Genomic DNA, 12156 nt, shown 5'->3' with positions numbered 1-12156 from the left:
TGCAGATTCTCCTGTGGAAAGTCAGCCATTAAAGCTGGTGGGGGGGTTTCTGCCCACTCCTTTAAACACAGAGCACCTGCAGCTCTGCTGCAGAGACGTGTGTGACCATTCCTGCACAAAGCGCCTGGAACCGGCTCAGTGCTGACTGACCAATAGGCAAGGACCTGCGCACCCCCCATTCACATCACGGGCCAGACATCATTCAGACATGTAAAACAGGCAGAAATATGAGCACTTGAAGAACTAAAGAGGAAGAAAACACCAAACAGACCACAGATTTAGAGGAATGAACCAATAAAGACATAAAATGGGAGATAAATATGATGAAGATGAAAGAGTAGAAACATAACAGAGACATAAACTCAAAGAGGAACGGAATAAAAAGCAGCAATAAACATCTGATAAAAACATCTGAAAATGAAACGGTAAAAGGAAATAACCGAATCGTTACGTTAGAACTGTTGAAAACACGAGTTTAGTCACATTTTTATACAAGTTAATCGGAAATTAGGATTTTTATTAGTTCTGTTTTGAGACGGTTTTATATTTATTTCTAACGTTGTCAGTAACAGTCATCCGTTCCACCTGGGAAAAGACTGGGAAGCTGTTTCCTGTTGCAAAGCGAAGCGTCGCGAGACGAGCGGTGGTGACGCTCAGCCTGGCGCTCTTCACCGCCACATCTTCTTCTTCTGCCTCCTTCTGTCACGTTTTCAGGAAAGTTGCTGACGTAACACTTTCTCTTCTTAATTTCCATCCTAACCAGTAAGATCCTGGCTGTTCTTCCACATCTCCCGTGGAAATGAAGTCGCTGAGGTTGAACCAGTAACAGGCTCCAAAACAACTGTAGGTCATCAGAACCGTAAATCTGTAAACTCCAGGTTCTGGTCCAGAACCCGGTCCTCACTATGATGGCTGGACCCACACACACACACACACACACACTAACACACACACACACACCATCTCCCACACGATCATGCTGTGCCTCTCACATACACAACACACTGAACACCCACATTCACTTACACCGCACACCCACACTCAATTCACACACTAACACACACCGCTGTGCCATGAGTCATCCTCATGTGACGCTCTGTGTGTGTGTGTGTGTGTGTGTTCGCTTGGCTGTGCCCACGTCAGCCTCCCTGCCAGCTTCACAGGAGTCTTAGATTAACACTGAAGAGCCTCTTTGATGATGAAACACAGAAGATAACGAAGGCCACATTCCTCCTCTTCCTCCTCCAGCTGCTCCCCCGTTTATCAATAACTGATCATCGATCATGATCAGCAAATTCAAAATCACTGGATCAGCGATGCAGAAGGGTTCCTCTGAAGACCCAGAACCAGAACAAAAGCCAGACTGGGTTTGGTTTGATCCTGTTTGTTTCCTCGTTGTTTTGCTTGAACCTGGATCATTGAGTCCAGTTTGGTTTAACTGGACTTGTTTATCAGTCGGGTTCAGTTCGATCTGGTTCACCTCAGTTTGATCCTCTCAGAACCCTTCTGACCCGGTTTGTCATGCTCTGTTCACATTGGACCCGCTTCTTTAAGCAGTTTCTGATGCGGACCAGTTTGGACCACAGCACCAGTCAGGGATCCAGTCTACCTTACTGTGATTTGGTCCAGTTTGGCTGGCCTGACCCGGCTGGTCCAGATGGCCGAATCCAGTCCTGTTTGCATTAGTAAACCCGATCAGATCCGGTCGGGTTTGTTTCGGTTCAGTCTGGTTTGAACTCGCCAGTCTGGGTTTCTGCAAATGTGTTTTACTGGTTGTATTTTTCTGACCTGGTGCCGTTTCAAACATGCTGTGAGGTGGTGTGTACTGGTCCAGATGGTTCTGTAAGCTGACTGGTCAAGATGGTTCTGTAAGCTGACTGGTCCAGATGGTTCTGTCTGCCGACTGGTCCAGATGGTTCTGTAAGCTGACTGGTCCAGATGGTTCTGTAAGCTGACTGGTCCAGATGGTTCTGTCTGCCGACTGGTCCTGATGGTTCTGTAAGCTGACTGGTCCAGATGGTTCTGTAAGCTGACTGGTCCAGATGGTTCTGTCTGCTGACTGGTCCAGATGGTTCTGTAAGCTGACTGGTCCAGATGGTTCTGTAAGCTGACTGGTCCTGATAGTTCTGTCTGCCGACTGGTACCGATGGTTCTGCCTGCTGACTGGTCCTGATGGTTCTGCCTGCTGACTGGTACCGATGGTTCTGTCTGCTGACTGGTACCGATGGTTCTGTCTGCTGACTGGTCCTGATGGTTCTGTAAGCTGACTGGTACCGATAGTTCTGTCTGCTGACTGGTCCTGATGGTTCTGCCTGCTGACTGGTACCGATGGTTCTGTCTGCTGACTGGTACCGATGGTTCTGTCTGCCGACTGGTCCTGATGGTTCTGTAAGCTGACTGGTCCAGATGGTTCTGTAAGCTGACTGGTCCAGATGGTTCTGTAAGCTGACTGGTACCGATGGTTCTGCCTGCTGACTGGTCCTGATGGTTCTGTAAGCTGACTGGTCCTGATAGTTCTGTCTGCCGACTGGTACCGATGGTTCTGCCTGCTGACTGGTCCTGATGGTTCTGCCTGCTGACTGGTCCTGATGGTTCTGTCTGCTGACTGGTACCGATGGTTCTGTCTGCTGACTGGTCCTGATGGTTCTGTAAGCTGACTGGTACCGATAGTTCTGTCTGCTGACTGGTCCTGATGGTTCTGTAAGCTGACTGGTCCAGATGGTTCTGTAAGCTGACTGGTCCTGATGGTTCTGTAAGCTGACTGGTCCAGATGGTTCTGTAAGCTGACTGGTCCTGATGGTTCTGTAAGCTGACTGGTCCTGATAGTTCTGTCTGCCGACTGGTACCGATGGTTCTGCCTGCTGACTGGTCCTGATGGTTCTGCCTGCTGACTGGTACCGATGGTTCTGCCTGCTGACTGGTCCTGATGGTTCTGCCTGCTGACTGGTCCTGATGGTTCTGTCTGCTGACTGGTACCGATGGTTCTGTCTGTTGACTGGTCCTGATGGTTCTGTAAGCTGACTGGTACCGATAGTTCTGTCTGCTGACTGGTCCTGATGGTTCTGCCTGCTGACTGGTACCGATGGTTCTGTCTGCTGACTGGTACCGATGGTTCTGTCTGCCGACTGGTCCTGATGGTTCTGTCTGCTGACTGGTTCTGATGGTTCTGTAAGCCGACTGGTCCTGATGGTTCTGCCTGCTGACTGGTCCTGATGGTTCTGTCTGCCGACTGGTCCTGATGGTTCTGTAAGCTGACTGGTCCTGATGGTTCTGTAAGCTGACTGGTCCAGATGGTTCTGTCTGCTGACTGGTCCTGATGGTTCTGTCTGCCGACTGGTCCTGATGGTTCTGTCTGCTGACTGGTCCTGATGGTTCTGTAAGCTGACTGGTTCTGATGGTTCTGTAAGCCGACTGGTCCTGATGGTTCTGTAAGCTGACTGGTCCTGATGGTTCTGTCTGCTGACTGGTTCTGATGGTTCTGTAAGCCGACTGGTCCTGATGGTTCTGTAAGCTGACTGGTCCAGATGGTTCTGTCTGCTGACTGGTCCTGATGGTTCTGTAAGCTGACTGGTCCTGATGGTTCTGTCTGCCGACTGGTCCTGATGGTTCTGTCTGCTGACTGGTCCTGATGGTTCTGTAAGCTGACTGGTTCTGATGGTTCTGTAAGCTGACTGGTCCTGATGGTTCTGTAAGCTGACTGGTCCTGATGGTTCTGTCTGCTGACTGGTCCTGATGGTTCTGTAAGCTGACTGGTTCTGATGGTTCTGTAAGCTGACTGGTCCTGATGGTTCTGTCTGCCGACTGGTCCTGATGGTTCTGTCGGCTGACTGGTCCTGATGGTTCTGTAAGCTGACTGGTCCTGATGGTTCTGCCTGCTGACTGGTCCTGATGGTTCTGCCTGCTGACTGGTACCGATGGTTCTGTAAGCTGACTGGTCCTGATGGTTCTGTCTGCTGACTGGTCCTGATGGTTCTGCCTGCTGACTGGTACCGATGGTTCTGTAAGATGACTGGTCCTGATGGTTTTGCCTGCTGACTGGTCCTGATGGTTCTACCTGCTGACTGGTTCTGATGGTTCTGTAAGCTGACTGGTCCTGATGGTTTTGCCTGCTGACTGGTCCTGATGGTTCTACCTGCTGACTGGTACCGATGGTTCTGTAAGCTGACTGGTCCTGATGGTTTTGCCTGCTGACTGGTCCTGATGGTTCTACCTGCTGACTGGTTCTGATGGTTCTGTAAGCTGACTGGTCCTGATGGTTCTGTAAGATGACTGGTCCTGATGGTTCTGTAAGCTGACTGGTACCAATGGTTCTGCCTGCTGACTGGTACTGATGGTTCTGTAAGATGACTGGTCCTGATGGTTCTGCCTGCTGACTGGTACTGATGGTTCTGTCTGCTGACTGGTACCGATGGTTCTGTCTGCTGACTGGTCCTGATGGTTCTGTAAGATGACTGGTCCTGATGGTTCTGCCTGCTGACTGGTACTGATGGTTCTGTCTGCTGACTGGTACCGATGGTTCTGTCTGCTGACTGGTCCTGATGGTTCTGTAAGATGACTGGTCCTGATGGTTCTGCCTGCTGACTGGTACCAATGGTTCTGTAAGCTGACTGGTCCTGATGGTTCTGTCTGCTGACTGGTCCTGATGGTTCTGTAAGCTGACTGGTCCTGATGGTTCTGTCTGCTGACTGGTTCTGATGGTTCTGCCTGCTGACTGGTACCGATGGTTCTGTCTGCTGACTGGTCCTGATGGTTCTGTAAGATGACTGGTCCTGATGGTTCTGTAAGCTGACTGGTACCAATGGTTCTGCCTGCTGACTGGTCCTGATGGTTCTGTCTGCCGACTGGTACCGATGGTTCTGTCTGCTGACTGGTCCTGATGGTTCTGTAAGCTGACTGGTACCAATGGTTCTGCCTGCTGACTGGTACCAATGGTTCTGTCTGCCGACTGGTCCTGATGGTTCTGTCTGCCGACTGGTCCTGATGGTTCTGTCTGCTGACTGGTACCGATGGTTCTGTCTGCTGACTGGTACCAATGGTTCTGTCTGCCGACTGGTCCTGATGGTTCTGTCTGCTGACTGGTACCGATGGTTCTGTCTGCCGACTGGTCCTGATGGTTCTGTCTGCTGACTGGTACCAATGGTTTTGCCTGCTGACTGGTACCAATGGTTCTGTCTGCTGACTGGTCCTGATGGTTCTGTCTGCCGACTGGTCCTGATGGTTCTGTCTGCTGACTGGTACCGATGGTTTTGCCTGCTGACTGGTACTGATGGTTCTGTCTGCCGACTGGTCCTGATGGTTCTGTCTGCTGACTGGTCCTGATGTTTCTGTCTGCTGACTGGTCCTGATGTTTCTGTAAGATGACTGGTCCTGATGGTTCTGTCTGCTGACTGGTCCTGATGGTTCTGTCTGCTGACTGGTCCTGATGTTTCTGTAAGATGACTGGTCCTGATGGTTCTGTCTGCTGACTGGTCCTGATGGTTCTGTCTGCTCTCTCTGGGTCTCACTTGTTCAGTCCAGTTGGTGAGTTACATGAAGTCTGGACCGTTCTGTCCAGTTTATTCCAGTATCTCCAGTTCAGGTCACATTTCTTGCTTTATCCATCATCATCACCAGTAAGTCTAATTTGGACCAGTTGAACGTTGTTGGTCAATGATTAAGTTTAACACGAGTGAAAAAGTCTGGTTTGGTCCAAACTGTCCTTGTCATGGCAGTTATTTATTATTAATGGTTCTTCCAGTTTTTGTTCCAGTATAATTCAGTTTAATCTGGTTTTACCTGGTTAATCTAGTTTGACCCTGTTTTTCTGCCCCACATTGAACTGGGTTAACTTGTTTTAACCTGGTTTGATCCGGATGGCCTGGTTCAGCTGGTTCTGTTTTGGCTGGTTTGATCCGGATGGCTTTGTTCAGCTGGTTCTGTTTTGGCTGGTTTGATCCGGATGGCCTGGTTCAGCTGGTTCTGTTTTGGCTGGTTTGATCCGGATGGCTTGGTTAGCTGGTTCTGTTTTGGCTGGTTTGATCCGGATGGCTTTGTTCAGCTGGTTCTGTTTTGGCTGGTTTGATCCGGCTGGCTTGATTAGCTGGTTCTGTTTTGGCTGGTTTGATCCGGCTGGCTTGGTTCAGCTGGTTCTGTTTTGGCTGGTTTGATTTGGATGGTTTGGTTCAGCTGTTTCTGTTTTGGCTGGTTTGATCCGGATGGCTTTGTTCAGCTGGTTCTGTTTTGGCTGGTTTGATCCGGCTGGCTTGGTTCAGCTGGTTCTGTTTTGGCTGGTTTGATTTGGATGGTTTGGTTCAGCTGTTTCTGTTTTGGCTGGTTTGATCCGGCTGGCTTGGTTCAGCTGGTTCTGTTTTGGCTGGTTTGATTTGGATGGTTTGGTTCAGCTGTTTCTGTTTTGGCTGGTTTGATCCGGATGGCTTGGTTCAGCTGGTTCTGTTTTGGCTGGTTTGATCCGGCTGGCTTGGTTCAGCTGGTTCTGTTTTGGCTGGTTTGATCCGGCTGGCTTGATTAGCTGGTTCTGTTTTGGCTGGTTTGATCCGGCTGGCTTGGTTCAGCTGGTTCTGTTTTGGCTGGTTTGATTCGGATGGTTTGGTTCAGCTGTTTCTGTTTTGGCTGGTTTGATTCAGATGGTTTGGTTCAGCTGTTTCTGTTTTGGCTGGTTTGATCCGGCTGGCTTGATTAGCTGGTTCTGTTTTGGCTGGTTTGATCCGGCTGGCTTGGTTCAGCTGGTTCTGTTTTGGCTGGTTTGATCCGGCTGGCTTGATTAGCTGGTTCTGTTTTGGCTGGTTTGATCCGGCTGGCTTGGTTCAGCTGTTTCTGTTTTGGCTGGTTTGATTCGGATGGTTTGTTTCAGCTGTTTCTGTTTTGGCTGGTTTGATCCGGCTGGCTTGGTTCAGCTGTTTCTGTTTTGGCTGGTTTGATCCGGCTGGCTTGGTTCAGCTGTTTCTGTTTTGGCTGGTTTGATTCGGATGGTTTGGTTCAGCTGTTTCTGTTTTGGCTGGTTTGATCCGGCTGGCTTGATTAGCTGGTTCTGTTTTGGCTGGTTTGATCCGGCTGGCTTGGTTCAGCTGGTTCTGTTTTGGCTAGTTTGATCCGGCTGGCTTGGTTCAGCTGGTTCTGTTTTGGCTGGTTTGATCCGGCTGGCTTGGTTCAGCTGGTTCTGTTTTGGCTGGTTTGATTCGGATGGTTTGGTTCAGCTGTTTCTGTTTTGGCTGGTTTGATCCGGATGGCTTGGTTCAGCTGGTTCTGTTTTGGCTGGTTTGATCCGGCTGGCTTGGTTCAGCTGGTTCTGTTTTGGCTGGTTTGATCCGGCTGGCTTGATTAGCTGGTTCTGTTTTGGCTGGTTTGATCCGGCTGGCTTGGTTCAGCTGGTTCTGTTTTGGCTGGTTTGATCCGGCTGGCTTGGTTGTTTTGGCTGGTTTGATCCGGCTGGCTTGATTAGCTGGTTCTGTTTTGGCTGGTTTGATCCGGCTGGCTTGGTTCAGCTGGTTCTGTTTTGGCTGGTTTGATTCGGATGGTTTGGTTCAGCTGGTTCTGTTTTGGCTGGTTTGATTCGGATGGTTTGGTTCAGCTGTTTCTGTTTTGGCTGGTTTGATCCGGATGGCTTTGTTCAGCTGGTTCTGTTTTGGCTGGTTTGATCCGGATGGCTTGGTTCAGCTGGTTCTGTTTTGGCTGGTTTGATTCGGATGGTTTGGTTCAGCTGTTTCTGTTTTGGCTGGTTTGATCCGGATGGCTTGGTTCAGCTGGTTCTGTTTTGACTGGTTTGTTTGCTTCTTCTTGTGACCTTTCATTTATTTGTTTTATATTAAATCAGTTAACAGCTTTTTGTCTTCAACATGACTGTTTTCCTCCCTGTTCTTCTTCACGTTTCTGTCCACGTTTGTCCTTCGTCCATGTCTCCTGTCGTTGGATCCTCGTCTTCAGATGGATAACTGTCTCTCCACCTTTGTTTCTCTCTCAGTGTGGAGGGCGACCCACAGTGTCCAGAGGCGCTCACGTTTTCTGACTCATCCTTTGGCCATCTGCCTCCCTTCCATCGCTATAGCAACAGCCCCCTTACCAGCCCCTGTGACCCCTACAGTCCCGCCTCCCTCAGCGGGCCCTTGGGACCCTCACACATTCATACGCAGGTACTAAAAACACACACACCCTTATCAAAGTGCCAGATGTAAAACACAAGTGGCATTCCAGTGGCGTTACATCCCGTCTTTTTTATGGTTGTTTCAGCTTCTGAAAAGACGTTTTTATTTCCATCACGTCTGTCTGAAGCAGCAGAGAGACGTTTATTCTGTTTAATGCATTAATACACACCCAGTTTGAGAAAGGCCGGGCTTTGAGTCCTGAACCTTCATTAAAAGTATCACTGGAGAAGCAAACGGTTCTACTACAGGCAACTGTGTCCATCTGTCTTCTGCCTTTTGTACAACATCCAAAAAGTTGGGCTGCTGTGTAAAATGTAAAAAAAAAGAACAGAACACAATTTTCTCATCTGCTGAATCCATATTTTAATCCTAATTGGACATACACCACATAGATGAACCTGAGACATTTTACTGTTTCATGAAAAGTATTAGTTCATTTTTTTATCTGATGGCAGCAAAATGTCTGTAAAAAGGTGGAAAAGGAGCAACAAAAAGGCCAGTGTGCAACCGGCATGAAGATTTTCTTTAAAATAAAGTCATGAAGACTTTGAAAATCCCGCCCTCTGCAGCGGGATGAAATCATCAACCTAGAAAAACACTCGGCGAGCGCAAACCTTCGCCAAGGCCTTTAAAAAGTTCCTGGATCCAAACGGTGATCCAGATCACCACCAAAATCAATTCTTCCTTTTCGCATTTCCAACAACTCCTGAAAATTTAATAAAAATCCGTCTATAACTTTTTGAGTTATCTTGAACACAAACAAACAGAACGACAACATTAATGAAAATACACCACTTCGTCTGTGAATTCCTCAACGCTATGTTTATGATTTCTAACATGATTGAAAATGTGTGAATTATGTTAGCAAACCTCCATCTTAAAGCTCAGTGTAAACTGTGATGACTTCCTGTTGGTCTCTTGAACCAATAATGTGCCCAGATTTCTTCCTCTTTTTCTTTTTATGATGGTGACATCCAATCCCAACATCCAAAGATCAGCAGGAGTTAAAATAGTTATCTTCCAGTATCAAAAACAAAGTAATAAAGTAAAAAAAAAAAAAGTAATTGAAAAAAAAAATGACCACCAACATTAAACTAGTTCTTCTTTTTCACATTTCCAACAACGCCTGAAAATTTCATAAAAATCTGTTCATAACATAATGAGTTATCTTAAACACAGATAAACATATCCTCCTTGGCGGAGGTAAATATCCAGAGAATCAGGGGGAATCTCTGTGTGCATGGGGCAGGTGATTGGATTCTAGAAATCCTTTAACATGTCTCAGTTTCAACATCTAATATGTTCTTTATAGTTTACTTGGAATAAAATATGGACTACAAATTATTTCCTTCTTTTTCGTTTCTGTTTACATTTTCCACGGTGGTCCAACTTTTATTTTACTGTCATATATAAAACATCTTATCACTCAAAGTCTATATTTATCATATCTATATTGACTGATTGTTCTGTGCTCTTCTCCACCACCAGGGCAGCTCTCCCATCTCTCCCCCCAGCCCAGCGAGCCTCGCCTGGGCTCAGCGCAGCAGACACCAGCCGGCCAGCCTGGCGCTCCGCAAGCAAGAGGAGGAGGAGAGCAAACGCTGCAAGGCGCTTTCTGACAGCTATGAGCTCTCTACTGACCTCCAAGACAAGAAGGTAGGACGCCCCAACAAGTCAGTGTTCACTCGTGCATCAGGATATGGCACCAGAACCGGTCAAATTCTGTCCTCCATCATCTGAAACAACTTCTTTATTTATTCAGTTTGTAGTTTTGTGTTTTCAAACCCACCTTAAGAGACATAGATGGAGAGATGGATGGAGTGATGAGAGGAAAAGAAATATTGAAATAGTGAGGTATTAACATGTTGATGGAGGACTTTCAGCTTGTTTTTTCCTCCCCATTTGAATTGCTTTCCATGTGTTACTGTCAGGTGGAGATTTTGGAGAGGAAGTATGGGGGGCAGTTTGTGTCCCGGCGGGCAGCGAGAACGATCCAAACAGCATTCAGACGATATCGCATGAAGAAGAACTTTGAGAGGCTTCGGAGCTCCGCCTCAGAGAGCAGAATGACCCGCCGCATCATCCTGTCCAACATGAGGATGCAGGTACACACACGTCCACAGCACATACAGATAATAATAATATCAGCTCTGCACAAAAAACAGATCTAAATGCAGGTTTACATGTCTGACTGAATATTTCCTCTGTGGGTGAAGTACTCATTTGATGAACGGCAGCCACACTGTCAGGGATCAGGAGGTCAACAGGGTTCAGAGGACACCGGCGACATGGAAGACTCCTTTTCAAAGCAGGTAAACACTTCTATGTTTTAGTCAATATAAGGATGAAAGTTTTCCTGGAACTGGGAGCACAAATAAAGTGAATTATTAACAATAAAAAAGAAATTAAAAAGTCGGTTTTGCATGTCTAAAATAAGATACTTATTTTTTATGCCATCAAAGACAAAGACAGTGCAGGAAATGGGAAAGACTGAACAAAATAGAACTTGATCAAAATACAAAATCCCACAAAGAATGATCCCAAAAGATCATGGAGTTTTATAGAAGATCATTAGATGAGAAATATCAGAATCAAAGATAAAGATTTAAAAAAAATTACACTCTAAGAATAGAGTTGCATCTTATAAATAGAACAGAGCATCATCTGCATAGAGAGAGGTTTTAGCTGTTTTCAGTTAGGAGAGCATAAGCTCTGAGTGCAAGGTGCTATCTGCTCCCTGATTGGACAGTTTGATTAGTCATCATCCAATCATATAAAGACAGGGACAACAATCTCCAACATCAGCGTCTTGCAGACTCTGAGAGTTTCACTTTGCATCTATGAACAAATGTTTGCAAAGAACTTCTATTTTTTTTATTTTTGAGTTTCTCAGGCAGATATTTTAAGGAGTTGCAACTCTTTTTTAAGGGTTGCAATTATTTACAAACATTAATTTACAACATCAAAGTTTTTATGACTCCAGACTGAGCCAATGTGTTCCTGCATGTAGTTCTATACAGCGCCTGATCAGGAGAGCTGCTCTCACTGCGACTCACAGGATGCCGCTGTTTCCATTTTCACCACCCTGGGAGAGTTTTAAAAAAATGCTGATATTTCTGTCTGCTTCTCAGGTGGTCGATACGACACACATATCTGCCGTGCACTCTACCCACAGGTGGGATTTTACTCACCTGTGTGTGTACGAGTGTTTGTACAAAGAGCAGAAGAAAGTCACAAATGCACAATCATACGTAGACAGAAATTAGATGTCATGTTTAGTTTTGTTGCTCAAAGGACAACATATAAAACTGTTCAAGAGGAAATTTTGTCTTTGTTTGTTGTTCAATATTACCATATAATGTCATGTACTGCTGGCTATCTGATGTTGGATTTGCTGGATTTCAGGACCTGGTAAGGTGTTGGAAAACATGTGGAAACAGGTTCCACAACCAGAAGGGTGAAATTATTGGCATCAAGCAAAAAAAAAAAAAAAAGAAAAAGATTTTCAGTATATGCAGAAACTGCTTAAAGTGGGCTAAGAACTGTCCAAAGCTTTGTTAAAAACTGGAAGGACAGGTGGGAACTGTTGTCTTCCAAGAACATGTGGATGGAAAAAAAATCTTCTATGATTGTTTTCATTGTTTAGTGAAATCAAAAGTAAAACATCAGAAAAAACACACACAGCTTTGTTTAACAGTGAAAGTAAGAACATTTCCACATCAACGCTGTAAAGGAAACTCAAGGGACTGAACAGCTGTGTAGCATTAAGAAAACTACTCATCAGCGAGGCTAACTTGAGAAAATGGCTTCAGTTTGCTAGGGAGCACAAAGACTGGGCTATGGAGCTAGAAGGTCAAGTGGTCCGAAGAGTCCGGACTGACCCTGTTCCAGAGTGATGGGAGCTTCAGGGTAGGATGAGAGGCAGATGAAGGGATGCAGACATCATGCCTAGTGTCTACTGTTATGGTCTTAGGTTCAGTCTGGGTTCACGTCTAGGTTCCGTCTGGGTTCATATCTA

The 12156-nt window shown here is 46.4% G+C and overlaps 1 protein-coding gene across 1 annotated transcript in view; it reads left to right on the top strand.

Annotated features, from left to right (window-relative positions):
* The window catches only part of LOC306755181 (IQ motif and SEC7 domain-containing protein 2-like), a gene marked incomplete at both ends in the record, with an annotated part of 225436 nt that overhangs the window by 181707 nt on the left and 31573 nt on the right, over window positions 1–12156 (top strand). Inside the window, 4 exons of the mRNA XM_079239472.1 lie at window positions 7958–8126; window positions 9627–9794; window positions 10070–10243; window positions 10355–10450. Of these exons, the coding sequence (XP_079095598.1) occupies window positions 7958–8126; window positions 9627–9794; window positions 10070–10243; window positions 10355–10450 (607 nt within the window). The remainder of the gene's footprint in view (window positions 1–7957; window positions 8127–9626; window positions 9795–10069; window positions 10244–10354; window positions 10451–12156) is intronic.

The sequence above is a fragment of the Telmatherina bonti genome (genome assembly GCF_933228915.1).
Source record: "Telmatherina bonti genome assembly, chromosome: 4".
Lineage (NCBI taxonomy): Eukaryota > Metazoa > Chordata > Actinopteri > Atheriniformes > Telmatherinidae > Telmatherina > Telmatherina bonti.
This window is presented reverse-complemented; position numbering and strand designations above follow the sequence as displayed.